Genomic DNA, 24953 nt, shown 5'->3' with positions numbered 1-24953 from the left:
AGGCATTCAAAGGACACTTTCACTCGGGGTGAAAATTCAAAAGATACTCTGCACGCATGGTTGGGGTTTAGCTGTAAGCATATTCAATGACAGCGAGGGATGGGGGTTGAAGAAATATGTACAGGTGCGAAATATAGCTAGAATTTTGTGAGTGGAAAATCATTATATTTTCATTTTTCAGTAGTTTGAGACGCAAAGATTTCTCAGCTTTCCTAATGAGTTGATTTCAGCTTTCCTAACCAGCGCGCAGCGCCAGCGGTTGATTTGGAGATTATTAGTTCAGACCTTTAGAGCTTTTTCACTCTTGTGTACTAAATTGTGTGGCACAGGTATCCACCGTGGCAAGTTTGAGAATGTATCTTAAGTAAAAGTTACCTAATAGATATTTAATATTAGGTACCTAAATAATCATTGCCTATTTTTTGTTCTTTTGACCCCTCTGTAGGTTATTCGGTGTGAAACGCTGTGGTCGTTGTCAGATGGGCATTTCCTCATCCGAGCTAGTTATGAGGGCCAGAGACCTCGTATTTCACCTCCACTGTTTTACCTGCATTTCCTGTGGTATTCTTCTCACCAAGGGAGATCTGTTTGGGATGCGGGACGAAATGATCTATTGTCGACCTCACTATGAAATTCTCAGGTAAGAAGAATTGGCCAACTTTTTGCTCATCAGTAGGTCGGACCTCAGTACTCTAGCAGTAACGAGGATGAAGATAATAGAGATGTGTGTAAAGAGTCATAGAAAAAAACAACTCTTTTCTAGTGAACTACTCAGTCCCTAAGTCAGATTCTAAAACCATTGATTAATGCAGGGAGTTAGGTTCTGAACATCTGACTCTGATTGAGTAGTCCACTGAAAATAATAGAATAGACCTTGTTTATCCTGCTGGGATAGGACTGAAAAGTCCCTTTACACCCGCAGTCTAACCAAGGTCTTACATATTTTGACAAATTATGGGGAAAACTTTCATTCTTTGGGGAACACCCGAGTAGTTCTTTTCTATAATTCATTCACTCTATCCACATGACCTCTTCTGTTCTCAGGCATCGAGACTACTGCGGCTCGGCGGAAATAGAGCAACCCATGTCCCCACGACCTGCCCCCTGGCAGCCGACCACAGTACAGAAGGGGCGACCCAGGAAACGAAAGCTAAGTGTGGACTCACCCACGCCGCCTAGTGAAGATATAAATGCCAATGTCATGCGAATACCCTCCACCACATTGGGTGAGTTATTATTTGTTATCAATACTGTGTTTGTACTTTTGAATGTATTTTGTGACGTCTAAACTGTAAAAGTCGTCAGGTATCGACATTTCTCTTTGGATTTTCAAATATTTATACCGAGTCGTTAGTACCTATACTTGAATCAACATATTGCAGCTTAAAGTTTAGGTAAGCACTAAAGTTTGATGCACAAATAAAGGGACAAAAGGGCCCGACACTTTCAGGAATTGGCCATATTTGATTTCAACCATTAGTCCATTAGATACCTACCTATATTCTTTTGTCCTCCTTCGTTTGGTTTTGGATTCTATATGGATGGATTTATTGGTATTTGGATTCAATATTGGTTTTGGTTATTCATCTTTGGATTTTTGGTCAGGGTTCGTGGATCGTGCAGAACAAAGCGCACGATATTAAAACCCATGGCTGTAATAAAATTTATCAACTTGTATATTATGGTGGAAGCAGCAGAAACAAAAAACAGATACTCTTGAAAACAATACAACACAAAGATTTGGTGTTTTTAATAAAAAATATTTTCAAGAGATTCGCTCAATACTTACCCATTGGAGAAAGACCAAAGACTCATGCATTCCTTTGGCTACACCACTTTCTTGGTCAAAAGTATGTAGTTAAAAACTCACTTTCTTTGTTTCTTTGGAAGCCTCCGATTTTTTGTTTGTTCTTGCCATGTACCCGAGAAACTTATTGGCTAAGCCATGACTGTGCTTAGTGTTGGAATTTTTTGATGGTTATGGTTTCGATACTTTTGGTTATGCGCGGATTTGGGCCGTGGCCCCTTTATTCATCTGAGGCGGTAGGCCCTATGATTCTCAGGTAATTTGGCAAAGAAGAACGAACTCATATGAGTATCAACCATATTTTCACCTCTCCCCTATCCAAGCAAGTTACCTTGGTCTCACAATCGATTGAGCCGATATGTTGAGGAAGCAGGCGGTACAATCTGAAGAATCTCCAGTGCCCAAATACAAGCAGGCGAATAATTTCAATCCGCAATAATATAGTGTGGCTGGTATTCCACACATGTTGCTGCTATGCACAATAGCACATTTCCATAGAGGCGTGCAAAGTGTAGTTTCAGATAAGCTTTTTTTTAACCAACTTATCTTTTGAACAAAAATTTATACAGTAGCCCATGGAAACCGTCACATAATCTGGTTGGATAGTTGGTTGGTAAAGTTGTAGATCTACAAAATATAGAGATTCGAGTTAAAGACATCATTTTGGGATGAATATTATACGTCTGATTGGTCTTGAAACCATTTTTTTTTTTTTTTTTTTAATATTCTTATATGATAAATTTTAATACTACTTATAATTTGAAGACACCAAATTTTATTTAGGTTCATCTTCGAGTACAGGAAAACATGAAGTCACCTGTTTATACATAAGAGTTGCCTGCCTGCCTGCCTACCTACCTGTACCTATAACATTTGTAAATCTGTATAAGTTTCTTGGGAAGTTTTGTTACTTATTTTCATATAATCATATACGAAAACTGGATTTCAAAGAAATCTCTCATCAGACCAGAGAGTCAGAGAGCGCCAGTGAGTAGTAATGGAAAATATTTTTGGTCTTTGGAGACCGGATTTTTTCCTACCCCGTCTAGGTGATACTCAAAGCCACGACCAGGCAATAGAACACTGTTCGAGTTCCATCTTGATACCAAATAGCTGCACAGGTACCATTTTTAAAAGTTAGGAACACAATAGCAGTGCCATGTTGGGTGTTTTATCAGATGGTATTTATTGGGTACCACATATTGAATTGGTATACCTTGGTGACTTATTGGCGAGCATTATCACAGCTAGTATCCGGCAAGTTAGTAAGGCACATGGAAATTTTGTGAAAGAATCTTCAACATTTTATCCACTAACTTCGGTTAAAGTTATGGACTTCGAATCTGGAGGTTGATGGTTCCAGTCCAAGTCAAGCTATAAATTGCATCCAGGTGTATTCAAGTAGGTATGCTTGAAACAATTGAAGTCCTCTTTTATCCACTCGGATCCGTTTTGTGAGCTAGGAAGTGAACTTAGATCGCAGGGAAACTCAGAACAATATCATCCACCAAAAATAACAGAAAACTAATGGAACTTCCTAATCCACCAATACCTCTACTGAAAATACAACTGGATTTCCGAAGCTTAAAATTCCCAAAACTGTCACGGAAAAAGGTTTTGAATCCATTGAAACCCGAAACATTTCAGAACTCAAGTGACTGTTGAAGTGTGACCCAGAGTTCCTGAATAACTGGGTCACTCAATCAATGTCATTTCATGTTAAACTACCTTCTGGCACTTCTTCGATTTTGTTATTGATGGAGCTTGGCTAAATCGATAATGGACGGTTTAGCTTTGTAACTTAAACTAAAATCTAGTAGTTATTGTACCTACCAATTTTTTGGTGAATGTGCCAAAACTCCAACCTTCACGGAACACATGGAATTTGGAATTTTTCTAGGGATTCTAAAAGAAGAATAACCTATCTAATCTGTCGCCTATAAAAATTGCGACAGATTAATCTGTCGCCTATAAAAATTGCCACACATGGCCGTGATGCTTAGCGTGTAATCAAATAAATAAAATAAAATAAATAAAATAAAAATTGCACAATGAGAATTTGAGAATTCACCGATAAAAGCCATAATAATTATTGAGGGAATTTTGTGCTCTAGTAAACACTATCGATGGAAAACCGGAACTTTTTCCCGTTAATAGAGCACAAAACTGCTCTAAATACACCTGCACCTCTGTGAACAGCAAACTCTATTTATCCTAAGGTACAAGTCACGTATAAATTTAGCTGCCCCCTTTTCACGGCTTACCCTAACTCTCCTCTAACCCCCTCTCTCAGTAACTCTAACTTACCCCCTACCAATTCACGTCCCCATGTTATTCTTTGTGTATTTACATTTCATTCTGGACAAAAAGACTCCTAGTCGTAAGTAGACATTGTATGTTTTATGTAAATGTAACAATTGAACTTGTCAACTCTGTATGTTACTCGGAGAGGTTTGCTTTGTTATTTGACGTATGAGAAAAACAACCTCCGACTCTAGTATTGGCCGCGGATTTCGCGATTTTGTTCGCGGATTTGGCGATTATGGTCGCGGATTTGGCGATTTTGTTCGCGGATTTCGCGATTATGTTCGCGAATTTGGCGATTATGTTCGCGGATTTGGTGATTTTGTTCGCGGATTTGGCGATTATGTTCGCGGATTTCGCGATTATGTTCGCGGATTTCGCGGATTTTGCGATTATGGTCGCGGATTTGGCGATTTTGTTCGCGGATTTCGCGATTATGTTCGCGGATTTCGCGATTATGTTCGCGAATTATAGTATTGGCAGGGTAGAGGCGAAGACGACTTTCCTGAACAGTCACTGCACAATGAGAATTTGAGAATTCACCGATGTTTGGCAAACATTACATTACAACCATATACCTAGAGGAGATTAAAAAAAAAAAAAAAGAGTTTGATGAAACTTGAACCCAGGACCTCTGGATCGTAAACCCAGTGTGACCAAGCTATGGAGTTTGTTATAGGTACCTATGAGTATAAGTAGAATGGAAATATATTATACATTGTTTATCCTGCTCAAATAGATACCTAGGTAGTAAAATATTTTTCTACCAATAACAAAGAACTATAAAATTGTTATTGTTGTCTACAATCAAATATAAATTTTCTGCCTAACTTATTGACCTTCAAGAAATAGGGAATATAAACGTAATAATATTTTTTATTGTTATCTAATACGTAATACCTAATAGGTAGGTATAGTACCTACATAGCTATGCTGTGATAATAAAGAAGCCATTGTTCATAGATTTTTCCTTCCAATAAATAAATTTTTCATACCTAATATGTGGTAGATGTCTACACCACCTACTTGTTAATAATGATATAGGGCTTATTTATGCTGCTTGAAAAGACCAAAGAGGCCCTTCACCCTAGCAGTGGGCTACTACTATTATTTTAGTTAAACTCTCAAACGAAGTTGACGATAAAATTCCATGATCTTGGCTGAATTGAACCCACGAAATTCTCTCGTTATGAGTTACGAGAGACTTGGGATTGGTCTGAGATGAGACTGTATTGACTGCAATGATGAAGATGCTTCATTATTACAAATAGGAAAGAAGTCTGGTACGCTATGATTTCTTTAGATCAGATCGACCGATCACAAACAGAAAGATTTACAGAAATTTCAAGTCCTACAATACAATCGTAAGACAAATCGTAGCGTTTGTACCATTCTAGGGGGGTGAGGGGTGAAAATATTAGGTAGAAGATCAAAAATACTAAGACAAAAATGGGTTCCTCCCTTATCTTTATATTGCTAACTGCATCTTGAAACACTTAGCATGGCACCAACAGCACTTAGTACTGTGCCCACAGGTCCTCCCCAGCTACGAAGATAAGGTACCACTCACGCAAAGTGTTACTTTGTTTATTGAAGTAGAACCCAATTACTAAAATGGTAAGAAGTGTACTAATCCGTCTTATAATGAAACCTATGATGGGTTACGTTCGAGCTTTTTGGTACTTCCCCCTCAGCAGTTTCAGTAAAGTTTTTACAGTGTTCAAGAAAGAGACTTACAGTGAATTTTATTAAAGAAATGATATTTCGATTGACTTAATAAAGTATACCTACACAAAGAAACATTTTGGGTAGATTACTAGATTATACCTGAATTAGTCAAATTTAGTGGCAAGATTTTGTGTAATACCTATAACACCTTAAGTCAGGCATAAGAAAATTGGATTCGATTCTACCGTCTCACCTTTCATTCAACTATTCAGGAAAGATTTTTGAACGTCCCAATATCCAGTATCATCAATGTTTACAGTAGTAGGACTATTTATTACCGAATCTTTAATTGGTTATTGAAAGGGCCCACCCAAATTTGTTTCCATGAAAACTGGAAAGAAGACTCGTATCTTCAGCAAAGATGTTGGATGTTGTGTTCTCTGGAGATCAACTCTTGACTTTGATTTACGATAAATGGAGAACCTTGTCGTTTTGGAGATAATCCAGTTTGGGGTTTTCAATATAATCGACAGGGTTCGGCCAAAGCTCATTTTACATTTACTTTTTTTTATTTATTTTTTTTTAGTGGACACCGACTTTAGGTTGTCACTCATGCCTGAGACCTTTTTACACAGATCGATCCATTGTGACAAAGAAGAATAAAGACTAATAATTTAAAAGTTTCCATTTCACAGAGATACGTAAAAGTTACATCTACATCAAGTAGGTATTGTGAACTGGAAATGGGTGCACCACATTTGTAGAAATCAAAAAAAACATCGGAAGCTCCCATTCATTTGAAATTATCTGGTTATAGCTATGTTTGTACATTGTACCTATAAATCCACCAGTCTATTACCAACTCAATGATCTTTCTTATAGGGAAGAGTTATTTTTGTGGGATATTTAGATATACCTACAATAAATGGCTTTGAAAACCGTAAGTTGTATTACCTAAATAAATAAATAGACAGACAATCATGAACTTTACAAAACGATTCAACGAAGGATTTCAAATCAGAAAATTAATCGATCCATAGAGGCGTGCAAAGTGTAGTTTCAGATAAGCTTTTTTTTAACCAACTTATCTTTTGAACAAAAATTTATACAGTAGCCCATGGAAACCGTCACATAATCTGGTTGGATAGTTGGTTGGTAAAGTTGTAGATCTACAAAATATAGAGATTCGAGTTAAAGACATCATTTTGGGATGAATATTATTGAACTTTTCGCTCTCTATCTTAAGCTGAAATGATGGATGTTGCATTTTAAGTTTATAAGTGTATGTCTTGATAATGCAGTAATGCTAGTTAAAATTAGAATGTGGTAGGCAAATTTCTAGCGGTGGATAAGGAAAAGTTATACCTAGACCTGACAGACAGAACAACTCAATTTCAAGATGTGAGTTTATAGAAATGGTGAGTTTAAAAGACCCTAGCATAGAGGCGTGCAAAGTGTAGTTTCAGATAAGCTTTTTTTTAACCAACTTATCTTTTGAACAAAAATTTATACAGTAGCCCATGGAATCATGGAAACCGTCACATAATCTGATTGGTTAGTTAGTTGGTAAAGTTGTAGATCTACAAAATAAATGGAGATTCGAGTTAAAGACATCATTTTGGGATAAATATTATACGTCTGATTGGTCTTGAAACTATTTTTTTTATATATATATTCTTATATGATAAATTAATACTACTTATAATTTGAAGACACCAAATTTTATTTAGGTTCATCTTCGAGTACAGGAAAACATGAAGTCCACCTGTTTATACATAAGAGTTGCCTACCTGCCTAATACCTATAACGCTATAACATTGGTAAATCTGTATAAATTTCTTGGGAAGTTTTGTTACTTATTTTCATATACGAAAACTGGATTTCAAAGAAATCTCTCATCAGACCAGAGAGCGCCAGTGAGTAGTAATGGAAAATATTTTTGGTCTTTGGAGACCGGATTTTTTCCTACCCCGTCTTGGTGATACTCAAAGCCACGACCAGGCAGTAGAACACTATTCGAGTTCCATCTTGATACCAAATAGCACTATTTGGGTCGTGTAACTAACTTGTCCTGTTTCGGTCATGTTCACAGAAATGCTCCACTCAGGGGATCTCTCCTCCTCTATGGAGTCTCTCTCCTACGAGAGCGGAGCTGGTAATTCCTCCCCCGGAAGTGGTGTCCACAGCCATCAGCGAACCAAACGAATGAGGACGTCGTTCAAACACCATCAGCTGAGGACGATGAAGAGCTACTTCAACATCAACCAGAATCCGGATGCCAAAGATCTCAAACAGTTGGCGCAGAAAACCGGGCTGTCCAAACGCGTGTTACAGGTAAGAAGGGGAGACGGTCACGGAGTCCCGGACCGAGCTTGAGGCTCAACAACAACAACAACAACAACCACCAACAACAACAACAACAACAACAACAACAACAACAACAACAACAACAACAACAACAACAAAAAGTTTCCTCGAGGAGGTGTTGGTCTTTCGATTCCCGCCTGGCTCGAATTTTGTCCTAAACAGATAAGGTTAGTTCTCAACACGGTTTTCCTTCTCTCTTCGCTTTTGGGACGATACGACCTCAGCAGAGTTACAGTTTTTCCCCTATCAAACCTCTCTAAAAAAGTATTGGTTTCGGTTCTTGAAACCTTCTCAAAAGATATTTCGAAACGAAGAATTAGTGGATGTGCCAAAATAACCTTTCTAATATACATTACCTAGTTGACATTTTTGACAAGGACAGACTTATCTATGTCCCTGGTACCAACTTGTTTTGAAGAAACTATTTCTACTGGTGACAATTTGTGTAGAATCTTGTACCTTTGTATTATAAGTAGATAGATATAGGTAGGTTTGATTGATCTATAATGTTACCCAGTTGTATCTTTATTAAAAGTTGTCCTTTTCCTTAGTCCTTACTTGAATCTAAAACAGATAAAAATACATAGATCTCACCAAGTAACTTGAGCTTCTTTTATGACCGATCTGACCACTAAAGAGTGTTAACACAGTGTCAAGAGTTTTCTTTGACGTCAGCCATTTGACTCTCTGTGGATTGATCTATAATGTTACCCAGTTGTATCTTTATTAAAAGTTGTCCTTTTCCTTAGTCCTTACTTGAATCTAAAACAGATAAAAATACGTAGATCTCACCAAGTAACTTGAGCTTCTTTTATGACCGATCTAACCACTAAGATTGTTAACACAGTGTCAAGGGTTTTCTTTTACGTCACCCATTTGACTCTCTGTGATAAGATCAGCCAATGATATTGATTTGAGGTGTGCATTTCAAACATACCAAAAAACTGTTCAGCCAGTACTCAAAATATGTTTCGCATCATCAGGTATGCTGTTTTTTATGGCCCTTATTTAATCCGCTACAGCGCTACTTGCCTATACCCACGCCGAGTCTTAAGCTTTAGAGATTTCGATACTCGTGTGAAATGCTTAGAAAAAAGTAATTTTTTAATGTGTTGAAATATTACAAGTTCTACGAACCACGAACTTATCGAAATCTGGACAAGAAAAATCAATACGTGACTAAAACGAAAGAGGAATTTCAAATATTGAGATTAATAATCCGGGCTATTTTAATTAATTGCAGAAGGATATGAAATGTGGATCTCTTCGGTATACAGTGACATTTCGGCAGAACAATATATTCTGTATTGTCCATTTTTCTGAAATAATCGGTCCCTAATAGCATTGTTTTCTTTATATTTTTATGGCCCTTATTTAATCCGCTACAGCGCTACTTGCCTATACCCACGCCGAGTCTTAAGCTTTAGAGATTTCGATACTCGTGTGGAATGCTTAGAAAAAAAGTCATTTTTTAATGTGTTGAAATATTACAAGTTAAATAAAACGACACTAAACTTTATTCGTATGGATGTGGATATATTCTTAATTTCTAAAGATTTAAAGCTATTTTTTAGTGAAATTATTGGCTTTTAACTTTGAAAGATACTGATTGAGAGTTAGTAGAGGCCGAAGAGGACAGGATTACAATAGCATAATAGAATTACAATAGCGTAATAGAATTACAATAGCGTAATAGAAGATAAGGTACCTACAAAAGGAATGTTCAGATGGTCACCCATCCGTATACCAACCACACGCAATGTTGCTTAAATTCTGTGGTGTATGGGGACTTGAGTTCATTCTCACCAAAGTTGTGACATAGGGCACTTTACTTTCCCCCACACGCAATGTTGCTTAAATTCTGTGGTGTATGGGGACTTGAGTTCATTCTCACCAAAGTTGTGACATAGGGCACTTTACTTTCCCATAACACAAATGTCTCGCCCTTGTGATTTCAGACAATGTTGAAGGACCGGGACGATTCCTCGAGTCCTTGTCCGGAGGAAAAGTCTTCCTGTGGTGGCTGTGGACAACCTATCATAGACCGGTTCTATTTATTGGCTGTAGACCGCCAATGGCACTTGGGCTGCCTCCAATGTGCCCACTGTCACGTTCCTCTTCACTCTGAGCTCAGTTGTTTTAGTAGACACGGAAATATTTACTGTAAACAAGACTATTTTAGGTAAGTCCTTTGATTTGATTTTTTTTCTTAAAAAAAAAAAAAAAAACTCAAGTCCTTTGACTGTATAGGTATAGTCAAGCAAGATATCCCGATTTGCCGATTCCAAAGACGTTGGTTTCATTTCTCTATGACAAACAGGGGGCAGCCTCTGAGCCTTTACGTAGATATTATTATCAACATATTATTGACATTTTGCGCGCGAGTGTGGGTTGATTTTTATTTGTTCTAAGTTTTTACAGTAAAGTTGTAAATATTTATATTTTCAAAATAAACATAGCCTCAACAGGAAGGTATATGACCATGTTGATTGGTTCTTATGTTGAATATTTACGAGGAGAGCTGGAAATATTATGAACATAGAAAAACTATAGATATACAGACTTACAAGATAATATTATAAGCGATTATTTATTTAGGTATGTGTGTCTATTCTGAACTTATTTCCATCTACATAATTATTATATAGGTATGATAAGTTATGGAATAAAAAGATGGTGAAAGTAATTAATTTACCTCATTTTTACGGAATAAAAGGTTTTGAAAGTTGTCCTATTTCTACTTAGGAAGGAAATATAGGTAGTGAAAGGAAGGGGCAGGATTTAAAGTCGGGTCCAGTGTATTATTATCAATGATCCCGTGAATGTGAATAGTGTAAGAGCTAACTATTTTGGGGATGAGTGAGGGATGTTGAAAGTTTTCGTAGGTATTTATCTGTGGGTAATTTTTTAAATAAACAAAACACATAAGCATAGCGCCTAATAGAGACTCTGATAAAGGCTTCAAGTAGTAATTGAACAAATATTCAAGGTATTTATGTACTTACAGTTTACTGATGTCTATCTTTAGGTAAAGGGTAACTAGTCTTTACATTTGATCTGTTTACTTTTGATTTTTGATATTAGATAATAGGCCAATGAAATTTTATCGTTTACCTATCATATTTGACTATTAAAGAGACTAACTTTCTTAATTGAAAGGGCCTCAAGACTTTAGGAGCGTTTTGTGCTTTTGTAACCATAGGAAGGTTCTAAGGGTGCGCCTTTTGAAAGCAGTGTGATGTACGCCTAGAGAGCTGGATGTAGGGAGGGAGGGAGAGAGAGAGAGAGAGAGAGAGAGAGAGAGAGAATCCAAAACTCAAAAATGAAGATTTTTTTTGTAAAAAAAGTCATACAACTTTTTCTCCTCCTAAAAACGAAAAGCAAAACAAAGTTTAGTAGAAAATTCACGAAAAGCAAAGAAAATTCACTTTTTAATGAGGGGGAGAGGGAAAAATACTGGATGAGAATGAAGAGAGGGGGGGGCACTTGAACATTTAATAGAGAGTGGAGGGGAAGAGGAACGGGTGTGGAGGGGAAAACAAGCTTCCGAGGAGGAAACCCTTCGAGAGAAAGACATGGTGGAAAATTGGGATTTCCTTACGGATGTGGAGGTGGGAGTGAGGACAAGGTAGGTTGTACCTTTATGCTACCTATAATCTAAGACCCAGTATACAAATTTAAGGCTACTTATTTTTGAGGTAAAATAATAGTAGAAGCTTAAGTTTGTGTCGCCTCAAGCGACTTTGGCGTTCAGGCTTGTGTGGCCACGGACTCGAAACACAAAGTGGTCCTGTGGTCAGAGGCTCAAAAAGATACCTATTCAGTATCAGAAAGTCTCCTCTAGTAGGTACCTATTGGTCACGATTGGTTCTTGAAACGTCAAGTTACCAAAAGCGGAAATTTTGAAACGAAGAATTATTAGTGGATGTGCCAAAATCACCTTTCTAACAAACATAACCTAGTTGACATTTTTGACAAGGACAGGCTTACCTATGTCCTTGGTACCAACTTGTTTTGAAGAAACTATTTGACCGGTACAAACAGAAAGATTTACAGAAATTTCAAGTCCTACAATACAATCGTAAGACAAATCGTAGCGTTTGTACCATTCTAGTGGGGTGAGGGGTGAAAATATTAGGTAGAAGATCAAAAATACTAAGACAAAAATGGGTTCCTCCATTATCTTTATATTGCTAACTGCATCTTGAAACACCTAGCATGGCACCAACAGCACATACTGTGCCCACAGGTCCTCCCCAGCTATACGAAGATAAGGTAGCACTCACGAAAAGTGTTACTTTGTTTATTGAAGTAGAACCCAATTACTAGTTACCTTTTTGGCATGTAAATGAACCTATTCGTATCTATTAGTACCTCATAGATAAATGGTAAACAAATATCTTTAGCGCTTCCCTAGCCATGGGTTAACTCTGGTACGAGGACTTTTCTAACAGGTGTCTTGGTGTCGACAATTTCAGTGTCAACTCAGTTTAACATGTACAAAAATAAATATTATTATTATAATAATTATTAATAATGTAATAATAATTATAATAATAAATACACAACTCACACAACTTTGAACTTTTCGCTCTCTATCTTAAGCTGAAATGATGGATGTTGCATTTTAAGTTTATAAGTGTATGTCTTGATAATGCAGTAATGCTAAGTTAAAATTAGAATGTGGTAGGCAAATTTCTAGCGGTGGATATTAAGGAAAAGTTATACCTAGACCTGACAGACAGAACAACTCAATTTCAAGATGTGAGTTTACAGAAATGGTGAGTTTAAAAGACCCTACCTACAACTTTTAAACTATTATGTGGACATTTCAGTAGTTTACAGAAATGCATATTAGGTAGGTATACATTTTAGCAGTCAGGTGAACATTTTAGTACTTGCGGTGCTCTATTAAACTGATGTTAGCACAATTTGAAATCTTGTTTTGAGTTGACAGTCCAAAAGCATTACTGAGGTCAGATACTAATTTACCTGACCAAAAATATTAAATGCATGCAGCATGTGCGAATATCGGATATCTAATATCTAATCGAATTCAAGATTATTAAAAGCATCATACAGTCATAAATAAAATGTTTATCTTGAAGTGTCCCACTAATGAGTATGCATACCAGACTGATATAAATGAAAGAAAAAAATCTATAGGTAGTTATCACAAAACGGTTTGATTCCTGACAATACTGACAGCACTCGAGCGTGCTCTATTAAACTGATGTTAGCACAATTTGAAATCTTGTTTTGAGTTGACAGTCCAAAAGCATTACTGAGGTCAGATACTAATTTATCTGACCAAAAATATTAAATGCATGCAGCATGCGCGAATATCGGATATCTAATATCTAATCGAATTCAAGGTTATTAAAAGCATCATTCAGTCATAAATAAAATGTTTATCTTGAAGTGTCCACTAATGAGAATGCATACCAGACTGACATAAATGAAAGAAAAAAATCTATAAGTAGTTATCACAAAACGGTTTGATTCCTGACAATACTGACAGTACTCGAGTGATCCAATTGGTAGTTAGGTACCTATATTCACGAATATTCATAAATAAATTCTCATTTATCTTTTCAAATACCTACCTATCAGCAAAAAAGAGCACCAAATAAGTCCCTACAAAAGTTCCCATCCAACAAAATTTCATGGTTCAGCTCTTTTTTTATTAGGTATTTGCACTTAGGACAAAATTTATGACACATATATTCACGAATATTCATAAATAAATTCTCATTTATCTTTTCAAATACCTACCTATCAGCAAAAAAGAGCACCAAATAAGTCCCTACACAAGTTCCCATCCAACAAAATTTCATGGTTCAGCTCTTTTTTTATTATTTGCACTTAGGACAAAATTTATGACACATTCTACCGAATTTATATCAGTACGGAAATTCGACTGGAAACCACTAAAACAGATTAGACGCTATATTTTGGCAAGTGTTATCAGAAGTTATTTGCATTCCAGCACCAAACGTGTCACACATAGACAGGTTGAGAAAACAGTAGTAGCGACCACTTTAGAGGAGTCTGATAATGTTGTGAATGAAAGAAACCAAGTAGAAATATAAATAATTTCAATCCAGTTTCATGCAAAGTACATATGGAGGGCCCAGGGAATGCTACGTTATCACGTTAGGCCGGAACAACCACTAGGCCAGAAGGCTAGAATCTTGAATACATAAATATGTGTTTGTATAATATGTAATATGCAAATGTAGCTTCGGAATAGGCAAGAAAAACTGTGCGTTTGTTTCAATAGCACTATTGTCAATAATAATAAAATTGTAAGTAGGTAGGTACTAGGTAGAAGGTACAATATATACCTACTATTATGAATTTATTAGTACATACTATTTTATACCTTCTGCTCGATTAGGATTCAAAGAGCCATTAATAAAATTAATCTATTGTTGTTATTGTGGCCAAAATTTTCAAATATTTTACTGAGGACAAACTTTTATGCCTTGACTGGTGTTTGAACCCAAAATAAGGTGAACTCTTGACCACAACGCTATCAGGGTAGCGATAGATTTTAAGACTTTCGAATCTCCACACCTATAACATTCTTATGGCCGATCTTACCAATGAAAGTTAATACAGTGTCAATGGTTTTCTTTGACGTCACCCATTTGATTTACACAGACATTTATTTCTTCAATTCTTTAACTCAGGAATTCAGGATTCACTGAAAAACACTCTGTGGTAAGATCGTGTTAGCTCTACAGCTACCTCGGTATTATCGAGCCTGAGATTGGTGAGTCTTAAGATTATAGCCGGCTAGAGGAAGTTGACTGATGGTCTCATACATTAATACAGGGTTCAGATTAGCTTTATCTTTCGACATACTAATTGCCAACCTGTGTTTTATTTCAAAAACAATTACTGCAACTTTCAACAGAAGGAATTGCAACTCAAGCCGAGGAAAATGTGCTTTCAATTGAGTTTTTTATCACTTTATCAGTTGGTAGAAGTTAAATTGTTTTTATTATTGTAATGTTCGTATAAACATTGTAACATACGTAATGTAAGAGCTCCTTCAATAAATTACACTTGTTTCATTGATCGGATGGGACATGTGAAATTAGATTTCATGGAATACCTAGGTAAATAAGTAGTTTTCTTTCATGTTTTTTCCCAATGCTACCTAGATCCTAGATTGGTACAGTATAGCCGGATGCTACCTAGTTTTGTATAGAATAGAATATATACCTTGTTTATCCTGCCCGAATAGGACTGAAAAGTCCCTTTACCCCAGCGGTCTAAATGAGGTCTCGTATATATATTTGATGGGTGCTTTTATCGCCCCTTCCGTCATTTGGTCAATTTAAAGTTGAGCAAAGGACATTTTATCTACCTAAACCCATGAAAGTATTTTGCACATTCCGATCGAAAAGTACCTACTAAACAAGATTGTAGATATAGGTATACCTAATACTTATATCTAAGACTTAGTTTGGTCCTTGGGATTTGGTTACCTCTCGGTACGAAACTACGAATTGTAAAAATATGGGATAATTGCCAGGAAAAACCACCCATGGCCAATTTGTCCCACGTGCTGAGCTAAGTTGAAATTAAAATAACTCTCACGGAAGGCTGAACAGAGGAAAGTTAATGAAAAATTGCTGATAGCTATTTACACTGCTTTTGTTATGAATTTTATTAATTAGTTGAGGCAATTCATACCTACTTACCTGTAGTGGCGGTTGGTGATCTTTTTAAAAGGGGAAGCTATGCACCCATATGACCCCTTGATGACCCATAGTATGCTGATCTGCTAGTGGTCTTGGAATCCAGATTGGATAATCACTGATCATTTTTGCAAGAAAGTCAGTATAGGAGAAAGCCAGCCGTTCCTAGACCGAACCTTATCTGCTTAGGATATAATCCGTCCCGGGCGGAAATCGAACCCACCACCCAGTGTTTACAAGGCAGACGCGCTACCTTCCAAGCTAACTAGGCTGTGTAAGTGGTGTCTAGAGGGGGTGAAACAAATCGTAGAGAGGAAGGAAAGCAGCGCTTCCTTCGCTTAAATTTATATAAATGGTAAAAAATGTAAACACTCCTCTGTTTACCTGTTTAGTCAGTAGATCAGTATAGGAGAAAGCCAGCCGTTCCTAGACCGAACCTTATCTGCTTAGGATATAATCCGTCCCGGGCGGAAATCGAACCCACCACCTAGTGTTTACAAGGCAGACGCGCTACCTTCCAAGCTAACTAGGCTGTGTAAGTGGTGTCTATAGAGGGGGTGAAACAAATCGTAGAGAGGAAGGAAAGCAGCGCTTCCTTCGCTTAAATTTATATAAATGGTAAACAATGTAAACACTCCTCTGTTTACCTGTTTAGTCAGTAGTTTTGTAATGGAAAAACTTTGCCTATCATTTTATGCTAATAGTCGTGTAAAAAGGGAATACCTAATTATGTTTTTGATCATTTCTTGTATCATCTCACGCAGTGTACAGCTCAGCCTAGGCTTGGATATGTTTCTCAGACTTGAACAAGTTATATCTATCTTGACAGGCGGATCTTGCAAGTCAGATTAACTGAAACACGATAGCCCAACCAATGTGCGAACTCGGTATACAGGGTGTTTACAATTACAATTCAGATTTGTTCTGTTGGCACATCCACTGAAACTAAAGAGACATGTACACAGACACACGGCTATTTTGTAGCTATTAAAGTTTTGTAATCGGTAAAAACATGTTTTTGATCATTTCTTGTATCATCTCACGCAGTGTACAGCTCAGCCTAGGCTTGGATATGTTTCTCAGACTTGAACAAGTTATATTATCTATCTTGACAGGCGGATCTTGCAAGTCAGATTAACTGAAACACGATAGCCCAACCAATGTGCAAACTCGGTATACAGGGTGTTTACAATTTCAATTCAGATTTGTTCTGTTGGCACATCCACTGAAACTAAAGAGACATGTACACAGACTCACGGCTATTTTGTAGCTACTAAAGTTTTGTAATTGGTAAAAATAAATGTGAAGAAAATAAAAATGTGTTAAGAGGATTTTTATTATTATTTTGAAAGGTTGTAGATCAAATTCTTCAAAAATTTCGCCTGCTGCGCTCTACTTTATTTTGCTCCTTTTAGCAGAGCTTTAATGTGGAGAAAAAATGAGTAGAAGAGGATCTATAAGAATAGACCTACCTACTTCCGAGGTCGATTTTGAAAGGTTGGTAAGTTAGTAGCTAAGTATGTGCATGCCTACAACTACACTATAAGATTTGGGTGCTCAATATTTTAAATGACCCACCCTGTAGATTATATTAATTTCATATTCATTCTCCGGAAGTTAAACATTTTCCTATATTGGTCGGGTTCTCCTATGATTTCTGTAAACACGAGAAAATATTTTCATGAAAATTCATATTAAATGGTATGCTAATTAAATGGAATTTAATTTAGTATCTAAACCTATCTACATTGATTAATAATATTAAACGTAACAAACCTACCTCAGCCTAATTAAATGAAGAAGAGCTTGGCATACTAATTTGCAATCAACTTTGCGTGTTAAATCAATTACTTAATCACAATAAAAATAAACAGTTCATATTCTAACAACCTGTATTTAATAAGTTAAATAGAGTCTAATAAGTATTGTCTGATCAGATAGACATTAAAAGAATAATAATATTATTATTATTGTTTTTATGGTGGTCATCTGTCGTCATTTTAAATTTAGATTGGTTCTCTTAGCAAGTCCAAAAAGATAAACCTATCATCTCTTATGCGAAAATGCCTATTCCCTAAAACCGCCTAAAATAACAACCGTCAGTCACTTATTGACGGGCGGTTTTACCCTCCATTTGATGTGACAAAGTACACTAGCAAACCGCGATTACCCAAATGGTCGCCCATTCGGATACCAACCAAGCACAACGTTTCTTACTCTGCTAGTTTCTTTCGTCTCAACAGATCTTTCTCCCTTCAGATTTGGATTTTTCACAACTTTTTACGTAGGAATCGACCTTTTATTCATAATTTTTACCCAACTGCAACTGCTCCATTAGGTAGGTACCTCAAAAATGAATTACCTATATTGACAACCTTCAGGTACATTGCCATAAAAAATTGCCTGCGGCATAATAGATTTTTAACTTTGATCAGGCTGCGTTTCTGAAAGTTTGAACAAAATTTTCAGTTAATCGATCTCCAATCTCGAACCCATAATGAAATTTGAAATTTTATTGTTTCAAACTTTTACCACTATAAGTAAGGCAGTGATGGTAGACTGAAAATTAAATCACTGATCCGGTTTTCAAGTCCAATGATAAACAAAAGAAATTTTGAAGTGCCTCCTCTTCAGTATTTGTGTCGGGTATTGGCGGATACAGACAGTATGATTATGATAGAAGTGCGAGTGGGACTTCGGGTCTGGAAGTTGGTGGTTCGAGTCCAAATCAAGTCGTATAATTTAGCGAAGCATATTAATTATAATTTAGCATATTAATTATAATATAGATATAATTTAGTGAAGCTTGTACTTGAAATCTTGTCGTATGCACATTATCTACCCCTAGTAGTCGTTACTTGAAATTCTTCCTCTATTGGGGTTGGACTCAGAGGTATCCAGGTATCTTAAATTCAAGTTTTACTAGACCTGAAGAAGTCACAAAATAAATAAAAGGAAAGAAATTTCAAATCGATTCTAATTTATCACCAAGTGATTTTTATCAGGACCTGATGAATTTCTACAGAAAAGAATTGAATTCGAAAAGAGAAGTTTCAAAAAATTGAATCGGTTGTAAATAAAAATGTTTCAGGGAGTCGGTGATTGTTTTTTTTTTTTTTTTTTTTTTGAATGGGTTGTAAAAAAAAATGTTTGAGGGGGGGGGTGTTTTTTTTTTTTTTTTTTTTTTTTTGGTAACCTACAAACTCTTTAACATCGATGAAATTTAAACAAAAAGGATTAATCTTTAGGATTTCTAATTTCTGGTGTACGTAAATAATTTTATCTTTTTATGAGTATTGCTACTATTGCTGATGGATTTTAGGTACCTCCGAAAAGAGAACGCCCACAACAAATTATTCACATTCGACTGCCCAAGCACTGTTCAAGTATAAAGCTCTTCCAATACAAAGTTCTGTTTTATTTAAAGTATTTAAATTAATATCAGAACAGTAGGTAACATTAAATTTAGAGTAAAGTAGGTAATCAATCGTATTGTTTCTCAATTAAACCTATAACCCACAAGGTGTTGTGGAGTTAATTGCTTATTTTGACTACCGTTAGAAAAGAGTTTTCGATGAGAAAGTTAGATTGGTACTTCTATAGTACTTTGGTAGAAGTATGAGTACTACGGTATGCCTGAATCCTGATTGTTACTGCGCTATCTGCTATCTTGTTTTTGCTCACTGTGAGTTATTGTTCAATACTTCTCAATATTTGACCAACCATCCAAAAGTTATCGAGTAACAAATTCATAGACAGGTTGAAGCCAGCCTATAAGTTAGCTTGGTTGGTAGCACGTCTGCCTTGTAAGCGCTAAGCCGCGGGTTCGATTCCTGCCCGGGGCGGATTTTTTTTTCAAGATAGTCTGAGTTTTAATTTCATCTCCGACTTTGACTGAGTACGCACTAACTAAATGAAAAATATTCGATCTAGGTGTTGTGGTTCTCGAGATAGAGCGATCAGTGTGTGAAATGTGAATGAGTGAATGGATCTTGTTCTTATAATATAAGATTTCAATCCAGTTTCATGCAAAGTACATGTGGAGGGCTCAGGGAATGCTACGTTATCACGTTAGGCCGGAACAACCACTAGGCCAGAAGGCTAGAATCTTGAATACATAAATGTGTGTTTGTATAATATGCAAATGTAGCTTCGGAATAGGCAAGAAAAACTGTGCGTTTGTTTCAATAGCACTATTGTCAATAATAATAAAATTGTAAGTAGGTAGGTACTAGGTAGAAGGTACAATATATACCTACTATTATGAATTTATTAGTACATACTATTTTATACCTTCTGCTCGATTAGGATTCAAAGAGCCATTAATAAAATTAATCTATTGTTGTTATTGTGGCCAAAATTTTCAAATATTTTACTGAGGACAAACTTTTATGCCTTGACTGGTGTTTGAACCCAAAATAAGGTGAACTCTTGACCACAACGCTATCAGGGTAGCGATAGATTTTAAGACTTTCGAATCTCCACACCTATAGACAGGTTGAGAAAACAGTAGTAGCGACCACTTTAGAGGAGTCTGATAATGTTGTGAATGAAAGAAACCAAGTAGAAATATAAATAATTTCAATCCAGTTTCATGCAAAGTACATATGGAGGGCCCAGGGAATGCTACGTTATCACGTTAGGCCGGAACAACCACTAGGCCAGAAGGCTAGAATCTTGAATACATAAATATGTGTTTGTATAATATGTAATATGCAAATGTAGCTTCGGAATAGGCAAGAAAGACTGTGCGTTTGTTTCAATAGCAGTATTGTCAATAATAATAAAATTTATTGTAAGTAGGTAGGTACTAGGTAGAATGTACAATATACCTACTATTATGAATTTATTAGTACATACTATTTTATACCTTCTGCTCGATTAGGATTCAAAGAGCCATTAATAAAATTAATCTATATTGTTGTTATTGTGTCCAAAATTTTCAAATATTTTACTGAGGACAAACTTTTATGCCTTGACTGGTATTTGAACCCGAAATAAGGTGAACTCTTGACCACAACGCTATCAGGGTATAGGTTTTAAGACTTTCGAATCTCCACACCTACAACATTCTTATGGCCGATCTTACCAATGAAAGTTAATACAGTGTCAATGGTTTTCTTTGACGTCACCCATTTGATTTACACAGGCATTTGTTTCTTCAATTCTTTAACTCAGGATTCACTGAAAACACTCTGTGGTAAGATCTTGTCAGCTCTACAGCTACCTCGGTATTATCGCGCCTGAGCTTCACCAGTCTTAAGATTATAGCCGGCTAGAGGAAGTTGACTGATGGTCTCATACATTAATACAGGGTTCAGATTAGGTTTATCTTTCGGCATACTAATTGCCAACCCGTGTTTTATTTCAAAAACAATTACTGCAACTTTCAACAGAAGGAATTGCAACTCAAGCCGAGGAAAATGTGCTTTCAATTGAGTTTTTATCATTTTATCAGTTGGTAGAAGTTAAATTGTTTTATTATTGTAATGTTCGTATAAAACATTGTAACATACGTAATGTGAGAGCTCCTTCAATAAATTACACTTGTTTTATTGATCGAATGGGACATGCGAGATTAGATTTCATGGAATACCTAGGTAAATAAGTAGTTTTCTTTCATGTTTTGGCCCAATGCTACCTAGATCTTAGATTGGCAGAGTAGCCGGATGCTACCTAGTTTTAGGTTTTGTATAGAATAGAATATACCTTGTTTATCCTGCCCGAATAGGACTGAAAAGTCCCTTTACCCCAGCGGTCTAAATGAGGTCTCGTATAGGTAGGTACATATTTAATGGGTGCTTTTATGGCCCCTTCCGTCATTTGGTCAATTTAAAGTTGACCAGAGGACATTTTATCTACCTAAACCCATGAAAGTATTTTGCACATTCCAATCGAAGAGTACTAAACAAAAATTGTAGACAGGTACCTAATACTTATATCTAAGACTTAGTTTGGTCCTTGAGATTTGGTTACCTCTCGGTACGAAACTACGAACTGTAAAAATATGGGATAATTGCCAGGAAAAGCCACAACAACTTGATACAAATACGGCCTCACAATGTAACAATTGTAACACGCATGAGCAATATTATCACAAATATTCAATACCTCAATTGATAATGGACTCATAAATCACAACTGAACAAAAAGTGCAAGGCGATGTAAGACAGTATTTGTATTTACTACAATAAGAAATCAGTAGATAATATTTGTATTTACTAGAAACTAGAAGATAGGTGGATATTTACTTAGGTACTTAAGTTCAAGTACATACTCATATGTAGCTATGTAAAAAGTTCAAGTGGCTGTGTGAAAAGTATCTGCATTAAATATCTACGAAGGAGATGATTTTCATTTCGCAAGCTGGCTTTCATCCGCCAAACAGACAAATGTCCGTCCTACCTTCAAGTCATGACCTTAATTACCTATTGGCCGTCCAAGGCCAAAATTAATTTGGATTCATAAAATTGACTCAAATCTCTCTCAGATCAATATCAATTTTGGTGGATGTGACTGATTCACCGCTCTTGATTTATTCTCTCTCTCTCTCTCTCTCTCTCTCTCTCCTTCCCTCTATAAAGTTAGTTCACTTAAAACGATTTTCATATTGAGAATTTCTACTCATTCAGTCTAAAAAACATGATCTTTGTGACATTGATCAGGTTTTAAGCTTTAGGAGTGAGTGTACCTGTTTTAATTAAGGAATTAACTATAAGGATAGTTAAAACTCATGTGAGTATAACACTCGTGTGATGAAAGCATAATACGGATTACAACGCTCCATCACGTTAACTAATCTTGAAAATGTATCACTGGATCCAATATGGAAGGATTTCACTGTGACATCTTGAATACCATCGAAGGCTCCGAGGGCCGTTTATAGTCTGAGGGCACTGAGAGGGCCCCACGGTGCCGACTCCAAAAATGGGCCCTTCTACGCAACAATAGGTATGTATTTTCCTTGAGGGAAACTGACCACTGGAAAATTGACCACTGAACTGGTTCATAATGCTCCAATGCAAACGCAAACTAAATGAAGCAATGGCCAGTTTCCTCAAAGAAAAAAACACCTATTTTTTTACAAAGAATAATTTGCATTATGTACCTACCTACCTACCCGTATTTTATTTTCCTTTTTTGGGGGTGGGGGAGGAAGGAAACTGCTGACTCTGGGCCCCCCTAGAGCAGGTGTGCACAAACTGCGGGCCGCGGCCCGCATGTGGCCCGCCAGCTCCTTTCATGCGGCCCGCGAGCTCATTTCGATTTTTAAGAAAAAAAAAAAAAATCAAAACCAAAAGACATTTAGGTTCTCCTATGATTTCTGTAAACACGAAAAAATATTTTCATGAAAATTCATATTAAATGGTATGCTAATTAAATGGAATTTAATTTATTATCTAAACCTATCTACATTGATTAATAATATTAAACGTAAGAAACCTACCTCAGCCTAATTAAATGAAGAAGAGCTTGGCATGCTAATTTGTAATCAACTTTGCGTGTTAAATCAATTACTGAATCACAATAAAAATAAACAGTTCATATTCTAACAACCTGTATTTAATAAATTAAATAGAGTCTAATAAGTATTGTCTGATCAGATAGATATTAAAAGAATAATATTATTATTATTGTTTTTATGGTCGTCATCTGTCGTCATTTTAAATTTAGATTGGTTCTCTTAGCACGTCCAAAAAGATAAACCTATCATCTCTTATGCGAAAATGTCTATTCCCTAAAACCGCCTACATCCTAAAATAACAACCGTCAGTCACTTATTGACGGGCGGTTTTACCCTCTATTTAATGTGACAAAGTAGGTACACTAGCAAACCGCGATTATCCAAATGGTCGCCCATTCGGATAGATACCAACCAAGAACAATGTTTCTTACTCTGCTAGTTTCTTTCGTCTCAACAGATCTTTCTATCTTTGTCTTCTTTTGTTCCAGGTTTGGTTTCAAAATGCTCGCGCCAAATGGAGGCGGAACGTGATGCGATCCGACAGCGGTGCCCAAATGTCCGTCCAAAGTGTCATCGGTGGTCCGCCATCCGTGGGGCCCAACTCCATCCTGATAGGAAGCGAAGACGAACACTCCTTGCATCATCCTCAGCAGACGCCACCTCACAGTCAACTGGGGGGATATGGGGACATGTACAATTGATGAACCTCTGACCATGTGCCATCAGACATCCCCTAAATTAGGCCCCGTTATTTGGTCTCCCTGCTGTAGCAAAATAAATTTTGCGAGCGAAGACGAACATTCCTTGCATCATCCTCAGCAGACGCCACCTCACAGTCAACTGGGGGGATATGGGGACATGTACAATTGATGAAACTCTGACCATGTGCCATCAGACATCCCCTGTATTAGGGACGTTATTTGGTCTCCCTGCTGTAGCAAAATAAATTCAGCACTTTACTGTTGCTAGATTTTTTGGTCTTAGCGTTCCTTGGGTTGCGGCACCTGTCCGCATTTATCCGCACCCCTTGATGAACCCCTGACCATGAGCCATCAGACATCCCCTAAATAGAGATAAGAAGGAGACATCGGCTGTCCCACCTATTTCTCCTATTATAGAGCTGCCATAGAAAATACCAATAAGAAGTTGCCTTCTACATTCGGTAACGGATGAAGAAGAAGGAGGATGCTGTAAAAGACAAGTTGACTTTAGGTCATGTTTTAGTACAAATTTTTGTTTATATTATTTTAGGAAAAATTACTCAAAAGTAGGTAATTATAGGTACCTACATACTTACAGATAGGTAGAGATACCTATTTGATTTTGATGTTTACTCTTATGTTCTTTTCCTTTGCTGTCCTTGTTATTTGGTCTCCTATTTTTAAATTGCATCGAAATAAAGTCTTTCTAAACTTTCAACAGGAAATGATATGATTTGTTGTTGCGATTACTTTTCACACGTCTTATTTGTCTTTAAAGCCAAGTCAAAACAGGAACTCAAGAACCAAAAGTTGTCGTTACTTAACCATGTAGGTACGTATGTAGGCTATGTATATTCATTTACGAACAGGTTAGGATAGTTAAGTATTAATAAATTTAGTTACACCTACCTTACGGTCGTTTGTGTGGA

The 24953-nt window shown here is 36.5% G+C and overlaps 1 protein-coding gene across 1 annotated transcript; it reads left to right on the top strand.

The window, feature by feature from the left end:
- The first annotated feature begins 449 nt into the window (after positions 1-449).
- LOC103523717 (LIM/homeobox protein Lhx2-like) lies at positions 450-24730 on the top strand. Its single transcript, XM_008488738.2, has 5 exons — positions 450-640; positions 1045-1226; positions 7872-8113; positions 23812-24109; positions 24278-24730. Exons 1-4 carry the CDS (start codon positions 480-482, stop codon positions 24022-24024), a joined length of 798 nt encoding a protein of 265 aa, XP_008486960.1. The 5' UTR covers positions 450-479; the 3' UTR covers positions 24025-24109; positions 24278-24730.
- Positions 24731-24953: the final 223 nt, after the last annotated feature.

The sequence above is a fragment of the Diaphorina citri genome, unplaced genomic scaffold, assembly GCF_000475195.1.
Source record: "Diaphorina citri unplaced genomic scaffold, Diaci psyllid genome assembly version 1.1 scaffold85, whole genome shotgun sequence".
Classification (NCBI taxonomy): domain Eukaryota; kingdom Metazoa; phylum Arthropoda; class Insecta; order Hemiptera; family Psyllidae; genus Diaphorina; species Diaphorina citri.
Note: the sequence above shows the minus strand (reverse complement) of the source record. Positions and strands in the feature narration are given on the sequence as shown.